General features: G+C 41.2%; 1 protein-coding gene across 4 annotated transcripts in view; it reads left to right on the plus strand.

Moving 5' to 3' along the window:
- Positions 1-9080: 9080 nt before the first annotated feature.
- Positions 9081-15575, plus strand: part of ANKRD17 (ankyrin repeat domain 17) — a 158897-nt gene continuing 152402 nt past the window's right edge. For 2 of the 4 annotated variants that reach the window (XM_012744846.2, XM_020284306.2), the window contains exon 1: positions 9081-9938. In XM_012744846.2, the coding sequence (XP_012600300.2) occupies positions 9522-9938 (417 nt within the window). In that variant the 5' untranslated portion in view covers positions 9081-9521. The remainder of the gene's footprint in view (positions 9939-15575) is intronic. The other 2 variants (XM_012744875.2, XM_075997802.1) reach the window with 1 other exon arrangement.

A 15575-nucleotide genomic window follows, 5' to 3' on the forward strand; every position in this document is an offset into this window, starting at 1 on the left:
CTTCACTGAAGAGGACCCAGGTTATGTATCTCAGTGTCCACCACACTAGGGTGAGATCACTTGGACTGTCCATAAAAAGAAACTGACCAAGATCATCAAAATTCTCATCAGACCTCATACATAGCCACCTACTTATACCTAGTAGGTATGACCTTCTCCTCAGCAGAAGGATGAATTTCCAGTGTAAATAAACAAGTAGAAAAGAGGATGGTGGAAGAAAACAAGAAGATGGAGAAGGAGGAGGGGGGGAAGGGGAAAAGAGGAAAAGGAGAAACAGCAACTGAGTTTGTGCTGAGCTCCAAACTGAGCCAGAATATTTTGGGGGAACATGTCCAGGCATATATGTTAGATAGGCACTTGCCATTAGAGAGTTATTATCATCAATTACCTAGAGACACACAATGCTGTGAACTCCTAGGGCACTTAGATACTGAACTTCACCTGAGCCCAGCATTCCCTTAGGCCATAGGATAATTACTTTACCTGATATTCCCAGTCTTGAGGCTCCTATAAGGTGTATTTGGCTTATTAAATGGTGTTCTTGAAATAGGAATCAGATATTCACTATAAGTCAGCAGTTGACTGCATGATCTATTTTGCATTTGTAGCTAAAATTCAAACAAATAAATAAAAACATAGCAATGTACTTCACTCTTAGAAAATTATAATGCCTTTAGAATTACATATATGAAATATCTGTGGCAACCTCTCAACCCTCTTTGCTTTGCTGGGGCCCTGAGGTCCTCTTTCAGAGAAGAATGAGAACTCCACTTCTCATCGTCCTCCCTCTCCTCCCATTCAACTTGTTATCCCAGCTGCTGGCCCTGTTGGCCAATAGTGACCCCAGGCCAGAGACTTGACTGTGGACCCACAAAGGCGATAGCTATTAATTCAGGAAGGCAATAATTTCCCAGAAGTTTCCACGGACCTCACTGCAAGTTCCCCCTTTGCTGTTGCATTGCTGAAGTACTTGGCTTCTTGCTTTTTTCTGCAAGCTCTGACTTGTCCCTCAGACAGGTATTTAGAGAGTAGTGGTTGGTAATGATTTTTCTGAATCTCTGACTCTCTTCTTCTAGAACTTCATTTCCACAGCTCCTTTCACATTTAATAAATCCCATAATCTGTCATTTTTATAGTGGCTCTATTGTCCTGACAGAATCCTGAATGATACCGTTTCCAACCAAGTAAGTAAGAGATACCAGGTATGGTATTATTGGTCTACAAATGGTAATTACCTTTCAAGAGTGGAAGGGCTTCTTCACCTTAACCTCAATCATACCACATCATCCTTCTCCTCCCCTCATCATAAAGAGAGGCCTCTACCAGCTCTAGGAAGGAATTTCTGCCACAAGGTACTTCAGGTCAAGGTTAACTCTGCCTGTGCCCTCGTTTCTTGATAAAGTTGTCTATGACAATCATTACTTGCACAATATATGGGACTGGACATGTTCATGGGAAACACTGTCTTTAAAGCCTGGATGCACTAACTTGAGAGGCCTTAGAACTTTCCCATGACCTGAAATAGCACAATGGCAAGAGAGCTAAGCATATTTTGGATGCAATGTCATATTCTTACAACAAGGCAAATTTCACATCATGTACACAGCAGGTACATACATGACAAGAGGATCTATAAATTTATTTATGGGCAGGCTTACTCATGCCTGAGCATCTTTGCTGAAAGACTGACATGGGTACAGGCAGAGCTAGAAGTGAAAGACTTCATCATGGGACAAAAATAGGCAGACACTTGGGACCAGTGGCATCTGACAGAGCTCCAGAATTACCGGAAGCACCCCTGAAGAGTCAAGGTGCTGAGTCACTCAACATGAAGCTCCAACCAGAGCACTGACCTGTCTGGATACTGAGGTTCATTCAAGACCCTGAATAAGACCGTGTCTGGTGATCTTTTTTCTGACAAAACTTTCTGATGTGGATTATTGTTTAAAGGATTGGCCTCTTGAAACAAAGAATGCTTAGGATGCTGTAGGAAAAATTATACTCTGATCCCTCAGAGTTCATTTGACCTAGCACTTCTCCTTCATAAATGCTTAGCATTAATTAATGCTTTCATCAAGAATCCTTTGCATTGGATCATATCCTGCTTCAGACCCTGCTGCCTTGCTGATGAGAACGTGTGTCATCTCTATAAACTACCTGAAAACTTAGAGTGAAATCATGTATTACAATTAGTTTTGTGTTTCTAGAGAGTACCCCTCAAATCCTTCCATGTCTGAATTCACCCCCTTCTACTCACTGTCCAGAGATGAGAGTTAAAAAGGATGGTCAACTAACCACAGAAAGAAAACTGGCATGGCTACATATGAAATAAACAATACAGCAAGGTCACTCACCTTACAATAGAGAAGTTGGCCTGTAATAATTTTTACATACCTGTTCTACAGCAAATATGGATTTCACTTCCTCTGCTTTCCTTCATGCCTGGCCACACCATCACCTTGGCCACAAGTCAGTTCCTGGAAAAGATCCCAGACAACCCAGAGGGGCTGTGGACATCTCCTGACACAAGGCTTCAGCAGTTTCCATGTCCACCGTCACCCAGGCTCCGCAGATTGTGAGTCCTGAGTTTCTATAGCCAACATTGTCCAAACCTTCTCACATCTGAGCTGCCAATTTCTATGTCTACAACCACCCTGGCCAAATTCTCTTGCCACTATCCACTGTTTGTCTCCTTCAAAGAAATTAACCATGCCTTTCACCCATGCTTCTGTTATATGACAAATTGTGTGGCCATCCATCCTCTACTTCACTATCATCATTATAACTCTTTTCATTGTCTTTCTTTGTGTCAGTCTCCTCCCTCCCTTTCCTTGCCTTCCAAACTTCAACACAGAGCCCAACACAACAGCCAAGACTTATCCAGAAGACTCCCCTATATCATTAATTTTTTGAGCTTTCACTTTACTCCGTTGCTTTAACTGAAATCTGTCCCCTGAAGACTCCAGTTCCCCTAAACCTTTCTTAAGTGAATGTTTACAGGTAAATGAGGGAGTTTTGTTTTGTTTTTCAGATGGTTTCTACTTTCTTAGTAAAATAGGAGATGAGATTGTCTTCTGAAGGTGATCAGGGAGGTGGGGGGGGGTGTCAGAGATTTGAGAAAAGTGTTATCTTTCATTTCCAATTCATCAGCAAGTCCTATTTACCCTTATTTCAAAGGAATAATTCAAAATTTTGATTTTGAAGGATAAATTTCAAAGGATAAATTCAAAATTTATCTTGACTCCAATTGTTTCTAACTATTTCTACCACTACTACAGTGGTCTGAGCCGGCATTTTGTCTTTCCTGGATCTACCAAACCAGCCTTCTGACTTGTCTCCCTGAATCTTTTGGGCCTCTTCCCCGGAAACAACCAGGATGATCTTCTCAACACACAAATCATAGCACTCTCCAGTTTAATGCACTTTGATGGCATCCCATCTTTTTTTGGATAAAGACATAAATTTTTATGACCCGTTATGATTATTAGCCTATTCTTGCTTCTTAGACCCATCAGGCAACATGCTTTTCATAACTCTCTGACACAATGGAAACAATAGCCTTCTTTCAACTCCTTGAAACCACGTGATTCCTTTAACCTCAGGGACTTAGCATAGATGTACTTCCTCCTTTCTTCTACTATGGTAGTTAATTCCTACTCTCCCTTAAGATCTCACTTCAACCATAAATTCCTAGGAAAGCAATATTATACTCTGATATAGTACCATGTACTTCTTCCCAATAGCACTTAACATAGTTATAATTTTTAAATTAATTATAGTTATACTTGGTTATATGATATAGTTATATTATTATAATATACTTAGTGATAATCTCTATTAATTTTTAGATTACTGTATAACCTCTTTGCTCCACTTAGCTTGTAAACTCAATAATAGTGGAGGCCATGCCTGTTTTTGTTTACCATTATCTCCCTAAGTTCTAGCTTGGTGCCTAATACATACACAGTAGGTTCTCAATAAATATCTGTCAAATAAATGAAAGTTTAAGTTGACAATCTTGAACACTAAGGGAGGCAATGCAAAGAACACACCGTGGCCCCCCTCACAATCGATATGTACCACCTACCACTACTTTCTGGCCTATACAAGAACAAGTTTCCTGACCCATACCGTGGGGGCCTTCCACTTCCAGGTTTACCATCCATGCTTCCCATGGCCTTAGAACTGCACTCATAACCCAATGTCTTTGCAACTCATTCCAACTGCCAGAGACAAGAAGCCAAAATACACAGCAGGGAATGATCTGGACTTTGCCATTATTGTAGCTAGTCCTGGCACTTCACCTGGTCAGGACAGTATTAGTAAAAGAAGATCATATGAACAACCACTGATGTGAATCCCTTGTGTATGTTCCAGTGGTTTTGGCTAAGGCACTGGTCAATGACCAGAAATGGGTCCCTATAGGATAATGAAAGTAAAGTAGTTCAAACTGGGAATGATAATTAGTACCAGTTTTGGGGGAGAAAGCCAAGAATCAGAAATAGGAAACCAAATATCAAAGTCTAGTACAAAGGACAGGAGCAGAACTATAAATTGGGAATGGGACCAGAATCAGAAGCCAGATGGACTCTGGAGTGAGTGCAGATCTGGAACCAGGGAGGCATGTTCATGGTAATCACAGTGACTAGATCAGGACAGGTAAATTCCAGGAAACACTGCCAAGTTTGGCCAATGTAAGGTACAGAGTTGGAATAGAACCTCCCACCAGAGGAAAGTCTTCTCTTCCTTAGGAGGGAAAGCTGGGGTGTTTGTGTGAGGGCCTGAGGAAAAAATCCTCCCTAACCAGTTCTCTTTGCATATTCATTACGTGACCCATAGGCAATAACAGGGAGCTTCAGGCAGTCTAGCCCTCCTCATATCTACCGTGCCAAATTCCCCAGCCTCATTGCTGTCTTGCTCCTTTCTCTCACTGCATTTTTGTGCTGACACAACTCATGACTCCCGATTTGTTTTCTGGCTTTTTAGTCGACATTCATTCTTTGCATCTGACAACAGATTGAGTTTTGTCCACGTGATCTCCAGCTTTTTTCCATGGGCAATTCTCTGTGCTTACGTTTTGCTTCCTTTTAGCTTCTAGCTGCTCTGGATAAATAACTGACCTACCTAATTAGTTACCTCAATCTTTGGGGTCCCTTCTCTAAGTGGCTGGTGTACCTACCAAACCTGTTCTAAACTTTCCCACACTTAAACTAGCAAGTGCAAGACTTAAGGGACATACAACTTGAAGAGCATTTAGTTATACCTTTTAAAAGTTGACCCATTCCATGTTTTCTATACACAAGCCTTATCTCACTAAATAAATCTTAAGTTTCTTGAGGAGTGGATTGATTCTATATTACCTCTCTAGTCCTTATAATACCAAGTACCTAATCAACATATTGAATTTTCAAATAATATCAAATTTTAGGTGAGGTACAGTGTGTATGGCAATGTTTAACTTCATTCATAAAGGACTTTCTGGAAAGTTAAATGCTACCAGATCCCAGTCAATACATTTACACTCAAACTTAATAAAACACTATAGTCTCAACAAGTAAAATATTTTTCAGAATGTTTTATTTTGTTTTTAAGAGTATGTATTTATATCATAGAGATTTGCAAACCAAAAGACCATCAGGGAACTGTACTCAAGGCTTCTTCTTGTTTCATTTTTTACTGTTAGAGGCCTAGTAAGTCAGCTTTTCTAGGCCTTCCAGACAAATATTTGTACATACTTTCACTTCTGCCAATTATTTCCTAAGCTTATGTCTAAAAGTAAAACCTCAGTAAAAGTAAAATATAAAATTCAATACACACTATTACTGTTACTCTTTTCAACCACTTCATTTGGAGCTAGTCTCGATAGGTGATCTTTCAATTATTCCAGGTGACAGTTCTACCTATTGCTTTGCCACTGCAAACAAGCCTCTAAATCAGCTTCTCTACCACCTGCTACATAACTAAACTGATGCAACATATTTTAGGTTATTGTCTTAGCAGTACCCCATTTCTGGTACTAATTTCTAGATTAGTTACGGTCATTCTCGTTCCTATAACATATAAATTCTTAAATCTCAATTTTCTTTGTTACAAGAAGTCCAAAGATGTGTTTCTAATTGAGTTGGGTCTCTTCCAAGTACTGTTTCAGCCTCTCATACTCTTTTTCTCCTATAGCATTGCAAACATATAGTTTTAAAGGTCACTATGCTCACTGGCATTAATTTGATGGAGAAAGTACAGCAGGACAGGAGGACTTCATTAAGCCTCAACATGAGCATAAAACTTCCATTCATGTTTCACCGGCTAGAACTTTTTCTTTTTGAGACAGTCTTCCTTTGTTGTCTGGGCCAGAGTGCCTAGCTCACAGCAACCTCAAACTCCTGGGCTCAAGCAATCCTCCTGCCTCAGCCTCCCAAGTAGCTGGGACTATAGGCATGAGCCACCATGCCAGGCTAATTTTTTTTTTCTATATATTTTTAGTTGGCCAATTAATTTCTTTCTATTTTTAGTAGAGACGGGGTCTAGTTCTTGCTCAGGCTAGTTTCGAACCCTGATCTTGAGCGATCTGCCCGCCTTGGCCTCCAAGAGTGCTAGGATTACAGGCGTGAGCCACCACGCCCGGTCCACTGGCTAGAACTTAATCACAACTAACTACAAGGAAAACTAAAATGTAGTTTAGCTTTGTGCCAAGAAAGAAAGAAATTTCACAAATTGCTAGTCAGTCTCTGCCACAAGGTTCTAAAGGGAAAATAACTGAAAGTCACTCAAGGGACCTTGTCCATTCTAATAGTTTTGAATGTTATCCTACTTATCCCAACAGGATCATCATTTTCACTACTATACAAAAGAGCAAAAACTCATTTTCTTCCAAATAATTGGATTAATTTAAAGATAGCATTTTTGGTAGCATGATAGATACAGTAGTTACACTGCAGAGGGTTGACAAGTGAATTTCAGATAAAAAAAGAAATTCAATGTAGAATATTTTTAAAAGAAAACCTGATTGTGAAGGAAATACAGTAAAAGCTACAGAAGCATAACCCAAGGAACCAGAATTTGTGGAAGATTAAATTCAGAAAAGATCATAAATGGAGGTAAAAGAAGGGGACTGGAACTACAGTATAGATGAAGAGTTAATGTTGTATAAGAACAGGTTTTGACTCATGCCTGTAATCCTAGTACTTTGGGAGGCCAAGGTGGGAGGATGGCTTGAGCTCAGAAGTCCAGATCAGCCTGAGCAAGAGCAAGACCCCATCTCTACAAAAAAAAAAAAAAAAAAAAAAAAATAGAAAAAGCATTTGGGTGTGGTGGTGCCATGCCTGTAGTCCAGAGGCTGAGGCAAGAGGATTGCTAGTCTAGGACAGGTGTCCTCAAACTACGGCCTGTAGGCCACATGCGGGTATTTTTGCTTGTTTGTTTTTTTACTTCAAAATAAGGTATGTGCAGTGTGCATAAGAATTTATTCATAGTTTTTTTTTTAAAACTATAATCCGGCCCTCCAATGGTCTGAGGGACAGTGAACTGGCCCCGTTTAAAAAGTTTGAGGACCCCTGGCTAGGAGTTTGGGGTTGGAGTGAGCTATGATGACACCACTGCACTCTATCAAAGCTAGACTCTGTCTAAAAAAAAAAATAACAGTGAGTTTCTCATTCCTCTGGTACTGGAGAAAAGGAAAGATCAGGAAATTTCTAGAACTTGGAAAATTGAAAGAATTTGTCCCTAATATCTCCAAACTTTCTGTGAAGTTTGAAGTAAAGTCATATAATGAAATGTGGCTGGGATTTAAAGGTATTAAAATGGAAAGGAAGAAAAGGTGCTGAAGACAAAGTAGGAGTGAGCAGCTGAAATTAACAGAACATAAATCTGTAGTGGTAAGATATACAATGTAATGTTCTGTTCTACATGGAACTCAGCAACCACTGTAAGAGAGGAAACAGGCAGATGGCTAACACTTTGTATGTATCCTTACTATGGCATTTATTACACTGGAAAGCCCCTGGAAACAGAGACATTGATTTCACAAATTACGCACACAGTAGGCACATGATGAATTTTTGCTTGAATGAATTGATTTAGTCATTGCCAATTCTGCCATGGTACTAGAGTACTGGCAACTGCCCACATTTCATATGGTATGCCAATGCTAAAAAGAAAAATTTAAAAATCCAGGCAGTCAGCTAAACTTAGCAGTCTTAAAATGGCAACTATGTCAGCTGAGACATACTTTTAATCTTGTGCCAGTACATCTGTCTTTGATGTTTCCTTCGTTTTCCTTATGCCACTATACTCATTCTAGACCAGAAAGGGATAATTCTGAGTTCAATGAGCTACACTATCATTTCAAAAGTGCTGCAAGTTCTTTAGACACCTAAAAATGAGCTCACAACCCCAATCACAATATTCCTTCCAAGAAACATACAGAGGCAAAGATTGCTATTTATGACTCTTACTTCCCAGGTAAAAGTTGAGACGCTGGAGGCTGGAAGAGCTAAGTCGGGGTCATTCAGAGAATCGTCTGGAAAGTTCTAGCACGGACCCTGCATCCTTCTCCTGTTTTCCTCCCTTTGGAAACTTTAAAGCTGTAATGATCTTAGACATCACCTGATCGACTTCCTTCACAATGCACACTTGTAAACTCAGAGGAAGTCTGTGATTCAAGACTTAAAACTTAGGCCAAGAAGGCTCTTTCCCCTACGCAACGCCATCTCTCCAGAGCCAAAGCCCTAGCCTTCGATTTGGCGGTGGAAAAAATGGCCAGAAGGAATAAAACTACGTACGGGAGTTCAGAAGGAGGCCCCACCTCCCGGATCTGGCTGACCGGGCCTCCCGCTCACAGAGCGCCGGGACCGCGCCTCCGCACCCGCTCCCCGCACTGCCCGGGCCGGCGCCGCTCCGGCCTCCCCGCCCGCCCGCCCCACGCACCGCGGCACCGGCGCCCGCGGGGCTCCACACCCGGCCCTGCAAATCTCACTTTCGCCTTTCGGCCACCTGCGCGCCGCCGCTCGGGCGACGGCTGATGGCGTCACCTGCACTTCCGCCTGCGGCTGCGTTCTAGTCAAAAGCCAGGAAGGAAGAAGGGAGGGCTGCACGGCTGCGTGTGGGGGAAGTTGCGAGGAAAAGAAGAAATCCGGGCGCTCGCGAGCGCTCCCGCAGTAACCGCGTGCGACCCCGCATCTGTCCCCGCCGCCCACATCGGCAGCCATCCTAGGCACACTTCCTGGGGTCCCCTTAGTATCCTGTCCTCCGGGTCTCCTCACACCCGGTCTCCCTCTCTGCCTCACCCCCTCCTTTTGCTCCCTCACGCTCCCTCCCTCTCCCTCCCATCGTCAGGCTCCCCGCCCTTAGTATCGCGAGACGAGGTGAGAGCTGGCGGAGCGGCGGCGGCGGCGGCAGTAGAGGTGACCGAGGCGGTGGCGGCGGAGGCGGCACCGATCGCTGTGTCGGCCCCGGTGCGGCCGAAGTCGCGGTAGAGCGTACCCCCTCGCCCCTCCCCCGTCTGCGCCCTCCCTCTTTCCCTGGGGATGGAGAAGGCGACGGTTCCGGCGGCGGCGGCGGCGGCGGCGGCTGCTGAGGGAGAAGGGAGCCCCCCGGCGGCGGCGGCGGCGGCTGTGGCGGGCCCCCCCGCGGCGGCGGCGGCGGCGGCGGCGGCGGAGGTCGGCAGCGGCGTTGGCGGCGGCAGCGGGGCTCGCTCGGCCTCGTCTCCTCGTGGGATGGTGCGAGTCTGCGACCTGCTCCTGAAGAAGAAGCCGCCGCAGCAGCAGCAGCACCACAAGGCCAAGCGCAACCGGACTTGCCGACCCCCCAGCAGCAGCGAAAGCAGCAGCGACAGCGACAACAGCGGCGGCGGCGGCGGAGGCGGAGGTGGCGGGGGCTGCACCAGCAGCAACAACAGTGAGGAAGAAGAGGACGACGACGACGAGGAAGAGGAGGTTTCTGAGGCAAGGCCCTGGTTTCAAAGGGAGGAGGGAGGAAGGGACTATGGAGGGTATAGGGGACTTGCGGTGGGACAGATTCCTGTGGGTCGATCTCTCACGGGCCGGGCTTTCGCCTGCCCCCTTTCTTTCCTCGGCCCAAATTGTGAGGTGTGGGAACGTGGGGGAGGGTGGCTGACACGTGGGGGTGGGAGGACCACAAAGTCCACGGAGTTGGAGAACAGCTGGCTAGCCCGAGGCTCACATGGGTCGGGGTGGAAGGAATTGGTTAGATTCCCTGTTTGCACACGGTGGGGGGGTGATTTGCCGCCGCGGGCCAGTAGAGCCACCGTATTCCCGCGGCGGGGGCGGGACCGAAGCGGGAGGGGTGAGATAATAGGTAGTTGAGTCTCTTGGGGACCGACTAGGAGGTTGGTCAGTTCCTCCCAGTTGTGAAGTGGAGGGGAGCAGGTTTGAGGGCAGGGGGCATAAGGTTGTAAGGAACTCAGAGCTGCTAAGTATTTGTGTATGTGAGAGGCACGTGAGAAGCTGTACTTTTCCATACTGTTCTGCAGCAGGTTTTTTTCATAACTATTGTGGTTGCTGAAGTAACCTTCACTTCCTTGATCCCTCAAGGATTTTACATGAACTGATCTTATATCCATATACATTTATCAATAACTTTAAATAATTGTAAGTGACCGTATACGTTCATAAGTGGATGAAAAATATATTTGGTCATTACACGTACATATATGTACATCTCCAAATGCTTCCTCAGTGAGAGAGAATTAAGCTAGGACCTGTTGTTTTCTAGATGCTATGGGGCAATCACAGAGTCTGCTTGGGAGCCAGGCCTGGTTGTGGTGAGTTGGAATAGGAAGGCCTCTTGGTTTGCCCTAGTGATCTGGTTTCATAATAACTTTATAATTTTTCCTGGGTCCACAGACAGGCGGCGTTGCAGGACCTTATTCCTCAAAGAAGGCCCTATAACCCAAAGGCCCAGGAAAACAAACCATTATGACAACCAACTAAGAGTTAGTCTTACTAGTTATCAGCTGTCTTAATTACTCTCATCTTCTTCCTGAAATAGAAAAATCTTGATCTGGACAAAGCAGCACAAGGAAAACAGCTTTAAAGCCTGATTTTAAACTGAGTTCTAAGAGAGGAGAACTGAATTATCTAGAAGTACCACTTGCCATTTATTCTCTTCTGCAAATATAGAACCCAATAACTTGGTGCAAGGCTGGTTTTCTGAAAATTGCATTTATAGCATTCTGAGTTCCGTTCAAATGGAGAGATATTTTTTAAAGGGTTTGAGACTTGTGTATTTGTAAAAGACCAAATTCTTTTACCTCAGACTGTTACATAGATAGAGATGTAAGGGTTGAAGTATGTATACCAAAAAGATGGACTGTCCTTGTAATTATTTCCATGTAGCCTAGGTTCGTATTGATGGAATTTTTTATTGGCCTAACTGGATGTTTCAGGATAGTGGGTGGCTCAGGCTGCATTTGAAAGAATAAAGAGAAAGATGTGATGGGATCCTTATCTCCAGTAAAATCTATTATGATACTTAGAATCATTGAGTTGTATGATTCTTCATCTTCACTAAAATGTATTATTGCACTTAGAATCATTCAACTGTATGATTCTTCTCAAACGTGAAAAACATTTTATGGATAATCCAGCCCAACCTCTTTATTTTAAAAATGAGGAAAACAAGGCTTAGAGGGAACTGGTTGTGGAGGGTAGTAGCAAAAAGTAGAAATCAAAGTTTTTTAATGGCTCAGACCAGTATACTTTTTAGTGATAATTTTTTTCCTTGTATCTTCCTTCTGACCCCGTTCAGAAAAATAGGCACTGAATTGCAACACAATCATGCAGCTATGGGCAAAATACCAATTTTTTTTTTAAGATTTTAAATTCTCCAAAAAAAAAAATATCAAGCTCTGGTTTGGAATGAGATCATAATAGTTGAATGCAGTACTTATTGGAATATTCTGCTGCAAACTTCACATACCTAGGTAGTTTTATCTGTTATAATATGGCCTGTTATTAGGCATATAAGCTAATAAGTAAAACTTTTAGTAATTCCTTAAATCATGAAGAATGGCTATAAGTTTGTAGGTATGTTAATTTTGTGGGTCAGGGTTGTTTTCTTGGAAAATAGGAATGGTATATGTTAACTTTGACCAACTAGGGCAGTGTTTGTTTTTAATGTGCTTTATATTGTCTTCTACTTTGTGGTATAAACAGTGGGTTTTGTTATTTGTTATGAAGATGAGTCAGGAGAAATAAGTGTAAGAAAGTGCAACCATTAAAAAAAATCTATATGGGAACATGATGAGGGATGAGCAGTCAGAAAGGAGTACAGGTTGTCTCTGTACTTGCCTCCATCCTTTGGCCAAAGTAAAGAAATAAATAAAACTGTAAGCTAAATGGGTGAGTTGTGTAATGGTTTTAATTACCAGTTTTCTTCTCAGCAGAAGTTTAACTTTCTGGAGCTAGGAAATCTTATGGCTACAATCACAATATTTAAATCCTTTTTCTTATTCTTTTATAGGCTACACAATAAAAAAAATGTGAATGACATCCTTGAGATTATCCTTCCAATGAAAATAATTGAAAGGTTAAAAAAGAATATGAAAAGTTATAGTTTTGCTGTATTTAACCTCAAAAAGTAAAGGATAAAACAAAAATACATAGGTTTGCTATGAAGAATGATAGCTGGATAGTCTCTATATATGCCTGTAAGAGGAAAAGTGGTAAGGAGAATCAATTTAAATAAGGAATTTATTTAAAGGTGAAGAATAAGAATATAATTCTTATTAGACATTAGAGCAGGTTACTGAAAATTGGAGTTTTTCCTAAAGTGTTTCAGAATAGGATAATCATGTTTTAGATAATTTGCGTAACTTCACATATACTTGGAAACAAAAGTATAAGACCAAGAACTCTCCCTCCTCCCCCTCTATTTGATTCAGAACCTTAGATCTAAAATTGTAAATGCATGATCTTGGCTTTCAGTGGATGACTGATCAATATGGAATACAGAAATGTATTTTCTAACAAAAAAGCCATGATGGTCTTCTTTTCAAATTAGTGGACTAAATTAGTTAAATTGTGTACTTGACTGTTGCAAGACAAAAATGTTGAAATTGCAAAAGTTGATACTTCATTTCAGAAATCACATTGCATTCTATTGAATGCATTTTTTGATATAATTGTGTGACAGTGTTTTCTAAAGTGAATTCAAAGGGGAAAAACATTTTTGTTGAAGCATAAAGTGTAAAGTTGATCTGAATTCTGTCTATTTTTGTAGGTAACCTGTGACTTTAAATTAAGAGACAAACTTAGTGAAGAAATTTTAGACAAAGGGAGCCAGTAAATAAATTAGTAGTGACTTACCTGGTATTGAAAAGATTTGAAAGGCCAGAGAGAATCTGTTTATAGACATAAAAGAAGTCGAGTTGAAAATGAAGGAGAAAGAAAAACTATTTCAGAAGTAGGCTGTGTTTCTTCAAGTTTATTTATTTGTTTTTTTTAGTGGAAAAATGCTAAGTTCATGTATTGTAATGTTTAGACTCCCAGATTAGCTCGGAAAAGCTTGTTTGTTCCCCAGTTTCATGTCTTCATTGATGTAGCAGTATTCATAAACTAGATGTTAATATCTCTGAAGCAATATTTCTGTCTTATTTATAATTATCTTGCCTCCTCTCTTGCTTAAGCACAGTACTTGATAAAACATTTTTTTTTCAGTGAATAACTAGGGATGATGCAGAAATCATTTAGCAAACTAAGAGAAGATCCTACCTCCATTCTTGGATCCAGAGCCCCTGAATAGCTGAAATTTGGATTTTATTATCTTTCAATTTCTTAATTACTTTTGTTAGTGATGGTGATCTTTTGTAGGTATTAGGGGAAACGCCAGATAAACTAATCAGTATTGATTATTGAATGTTTGGTAAGTGCCTGAAGCCTCTTAGATATATGTGGATTTTTTTAAAACATCATAAAAACTGATACTTACTCAGTGTCTACTATGTATGAAGTCTAATTAATGGTAAGAACATGCACTCTGGAGCTGGATTCAAATCTTTGATTCATCATTTACTAGCTTTGTGACCTTGAGCAATTTTACTTAACCTCTCAGTTTCCTCTTGTAAATCCTATAGATGGTAATAATAGATCCTACTTTGTAGTATTGTTATGAGAATTAAGTGAGTTAATGCAGTTTTCATGTCTTCTCATTTTATTCTCACCCTAACCCTATGAAGTAGGCACTTCTGTATTTGTTTCATTATTCAGTAAATGTTTGGAGTTCCCGCTGTATACTAAGCAATGGTGAACAAAATTGTTTTAAGACACATTGATTTTAAAATACACCAATGAATAGAGATTTGGAGAAGTGTGAGAGTGAGGTTAAATGGTTAAGTGTACATCTGAATAAGGTGTGTGAGTTCCAGAAGTAAACAAATGTTGGGAGGGATGTATTTATTAATATTTTATAGACAAAGATACTGGCTTAGAAAAGTTTTAGGTTACACATAGCTAATGAAGTGTCAGGGTGGGACTTAACCTGGGTATGTTTGATGCAAAGCCTGCTGATTTATTGACTCAACTCATTCACTTGCTCTGTTATGCATGCATATGTTGTTGAATGCAACATCTCTGATATTGGCATTTCAAATAATGTTAAAACAAATTCAGATAGTATAGAGGAAAGTACTTTTTGCTAGTAGGACAACCATTAAAGACAAGTTGGCCACCCCGAGCTTTTATTTTCTTGTTCTGAAAAACTCATTTTAAAAAAGGAAAACAGGCCTAGCGAGGTGGCTCACGCCTGTAATCCTAGCACTCTGGGAGGGTGAGGCGGGCGGATTGCTCAAGGTCAGGAGTTCCAAACCAGCCTGAGCAAGAGCAAGACCCCATCTCTACTATAAATAGAAAGAAATTAATTGGCCAACTAATATATATAGAAAAAATTAGCTGGGCATGGTGGTGCATGCCTGTAGTCCCAGCTACTCGGGAGGCTGAGGCAGGAGGATTGCTTGAGCCCAGGAGTTTGAGGTTGCTGTGAGCTAGGCTGATGCCATGGCACTCACTCTAGCCTGGGCACCCAAGTGAGACTCTGTCTCCAAAAAAAATAAAATAAATAAAAATAAAAAAGGAAAACAAGAAATACAGAAAAGAGCAGATAAATATATCCATATTCCCATACTCTAAAATTAACAGTTGTCAACAAAATGAAAACATCATAGTGAAAATTACTGTCTCAATAGAGGCAATATATTGCTTCTCCCCTGCCTTTTAAGATTTGTACTTTTCAATGTAATTTTTCTTTATTAAACTAAATATTTTTTTCCTCTTAAATAGGGATTGTGAGGCTGTGAATAACCTGAGATTAAACACAAGATATTGTTGAAAGTGCTTATGAGCCTTTTTTTCACGTTCTGTTCCAGCTCCATAATATATATGCAAACTTTTCTTTAAGTAGTCAGAGAGGTCTCTGACCCCTTCTTCTCTCCCTCCCACCTTATTTTGAAACATTCTTAGGCAGAGTAGTAGGGAATCTAGCATCCATTTATTTGGCTTGTTTAGAATTTGGAAACTGCTTCTAAATAAGAAGGTAATGTGGTAACAAAGAATTTGTGAAGTTGT

Source organism: Microcebus murinus, chromosome 26, assembly GCF_040939455.1.
Source record: "Microcebus murinus isolate Inina chromosome 26, M.murinus_Inina_mat1.0, whole genome shotgun sequence".
Lineage (NCBI taxonomy): Eukaryota > Metazoa > Chordata > Mammalia > Primates > Cheirogaleidae > Microcebus > Microcebus murinus.